General features: G+C 31.8%; 1 protein-coding gene across 1 annotated transcript; it reads right to left on the bottom strand.

The window, feature by feature from the left end:
* Positions 1-437: 437 nt before the first annotated feature.
* BN7_6498 (uncharacterized protein) lies at positions 438-2,282 on the bottom strand (the record flags this gene model as incomplete). The annotated part of the gene is made up of 1 exon (XM_011272943.1): positions 438-2,282. The coding sequence occupies one exon, from the start codon at positions 2,280-2,282 to the stop codon at positions 438-440; it is 1,845 nt and encodes a 614-aa protein (XP_011271245.1).
* Positions 2,283-2,913: the final 631 nt, after the last annotated feature.

Genomic DNA, 2,913 nt, shown 5'->3' on the forward strand with positions numbered 1-2,913 from the left:
GGTTTTTTCAGGTTTAACGTCATATCTTTTTTATTAAAAGATCCTTTGTATATCATGATGAATTCAAAGTCTTTTAAAGCTCTTTATCACAAGGTGAAGAACAAATTATAGTAAAGAAAAAAAAAAAACCAATATCATCTACAAACTAGATATTTACAAGGAACTGAACTTGGAAGAAGCATCAATTTAAGGATATCATAAACAATATTATACATCAAAACTGAAAGAGATGAATATGTCTTATTGAATCATATAGAAGGTGAATCCAGGTATTTCAAGATTTAATTGTTAAGCATATGGAGTGAATCCAAAATTATGAAAGGATTACGAAGATGTTGTCAACTTATTTAAGTTAAGATGTTTATCCATTATATTAAGGGGGTTTATGATTTCATATGTACTTTCTCGAAGGATCTCTACAACATAGATGGTTCACTTCAGGTATTTGTATTGATTGTGATTAACTCTGGGCCAAGATATACAGTATAATTTCTGGAACAGAAATTAATTGGATCATTTAAATTTTCTGTTTGGATACCTACAATCATTATTGAACAACTAGTGTTAATACACCCCAAAAAAGAGTTAATGATTTCATCAACATATTCTGCTAGTTCCCCCTTGTTTTTCAAATAACTCGTATCTCCAATTGATATGTCCAATTTATGATATTTATCGTCCCATATTGGAAATCTTGAAACTAATTCAGCAAATGTTCCTGATGGTGCAACTCTGGGTCTGGGTTCGGGTGGATTGAGCATAGAGAAAATACCAAGATCTTCGATATTATTTTCATTCATCTTCTTCACTTTGTTGTTTCTTGAGCCATTTATGAAACACTCAAGTATCTTATTAAAAAGATCCAAATCTGATGTATAGTTTTGCTTTGCAAATACAAGCTGGGGCCCAAGGCCAGGCCCAAATAAGTCCTCGACCTCAAAGTAGTGCTGTTTTTCAGTAGAATTATGGCACTTTTTCCCTTGATATTCCTCTTGCTTTCTCCTGTCCTTAACATGATCAAACTCGTTTATGTGAACCAATGCAGATTTTGCCATCGCTAACTCGGTCTGCAAAACTTGAATCTCTTTGTCTTTATGATTATGTTTTACCAAGGTATCAATTCTCTCTTTAACTTCTTTACTGTCTTTAGGATTAATCCAATCACAAGGTGCAGAGTCGAATACATCTAAGGAGATATTTTTAAGATATTTCTTCATGATGCTATTCTTGGTATTCAATGTTCTTACCAATTTGAGTAATGATTTGTGATTCAAGACAATTGAAATGGAAGATTGATCTATACGATCTGAGGTTTTCGTATTAATCAAAGTTTCCATCCTTCCTTTTGAAGATGGATAGAGATCCAAGACTTCGAACTCGTGATCCTTCACTTTATTCAATCTTGCATACTTGTTGTAATCGCTGTATCCATAATCGACCAAACTTGGACCACTGTGAACGAAATCATGATCCTTGATTCTCAACATCGATGTATCTCTAATAGATAAGAAACAATGGATATTAGTATATAATATTGGTGCTATAAGGTCAATCCACATAGAGTTATAGATCATATTAACTGCTTTTTTCTTGCCAATATTTGATTGTTCAATGATCTTTAACCAGATTTCTATCGGGAAAGGTCCTAACATTGATGGTTTATCACCAAGACTGAAAAGGTCAAACTTTGTTTTAGGTGGTATGAGTTTTTTCAACGCAAAAGAAGCATCATTAAGCTTTTGTTGTAAATAACCATCAATCTTTTCATAGATGTTATCTTTGATAAGCCTTAAAGGGTAAATAAAGTTCATTCTAGATTTCCAATAAATGTGTCTAATCTTAACCCGTATACCTCCAATAAGCTGTGCTATCATTAGATTTGAGCGATTGGTGAAAAACTTAACTGAATATCTTTCATACGGTAATAATCCAAACCACCAACTTGGTTTTGGAACAACTTTATCGAGGGAATATTTAATGCTAAAACCTTCTATATTTGCATTCTCGCCAATGATCTGTCGAGCTATTATGAGACCAGAACGGCTAGGTGGCCGATGGTTAGACTTTAAACCAGGACAATTTGATAACGATCTTAAAACTGCTCCATTTCTTAAAGTGTCAATATTTGAGTGTAATAAACTTGGTGGATAATCACCCTGGTTGAACATCTTATGTTTACCTCCAGCATAACTGTTTGGTATTTCAATACAGAACCATGGATCAAAGAGAAAACGAGTTTTTTCATCGTCGATATTAATCTCTGTTTGGTTTTCAAAATTCATTCTTATGATGTTATATGTGAATATTTAATTGACAAATTAGAGTTTTAGATACTTTATGAATTCAGTACCTACTATATAAGTTACTGCAAAGCTAGACTTATATATTAATTGCCCGAGTTTCAAATGAGATGTTTTTATCTATATTAATTAAACAGAAAACAAGCAAGCAAAAATGAACTCACGGGATTTATAAGTACTTCTTCTATTACTCTATTCTTCTCGTTTATCTCACGCATGTATTCGCTCTACTTAAAATTATATGAAATTATATATTTGTGGTATAAAGAGCTCCTGTATACTAGCTTTTATAACACCTAAAACATCTAGTCATGTATTATTTGTATACATATATAACTAAGTTATCATTGGTGTTTATGACTATAATATATTTAAGTATGAATATGGAGCTGTTTTATGGGAAAATTCATACATGAGTTAGTTTCGGAAATTAGCGGTCTCAATACGAGAAAATAATTAAACAACAAGTGCAAGTTGAGCTGACTTAAACTTTATATCGACCACTACAATTTGACTAATACCATTTGTTTACTCTTTTGAGTTTATATTTTGTTATGTATATATATATAGTTAAAATTATAATTGATCAGCTCTCTTGGGGGTTTAGTAAAGG

Source organism: Wickerhamomyces ciferrii, contig 00281 (assembly GCF_000313485.1).
Source record: "Wickerhamomyces ciferrii WGS project CAIF00000000 data, strain NRRL Y-1031 F-60-10, contig 00281, whole genome shotgun sequence".
Classification (NCBI taxonomy): domain Eukaryota; kingdom Fungi; phylum Ascomycota; class Saccharomycetes; order Phaffomycetales; family Wickerhamomycetaceae; genus Hansenula; species Hansenula ciferrii.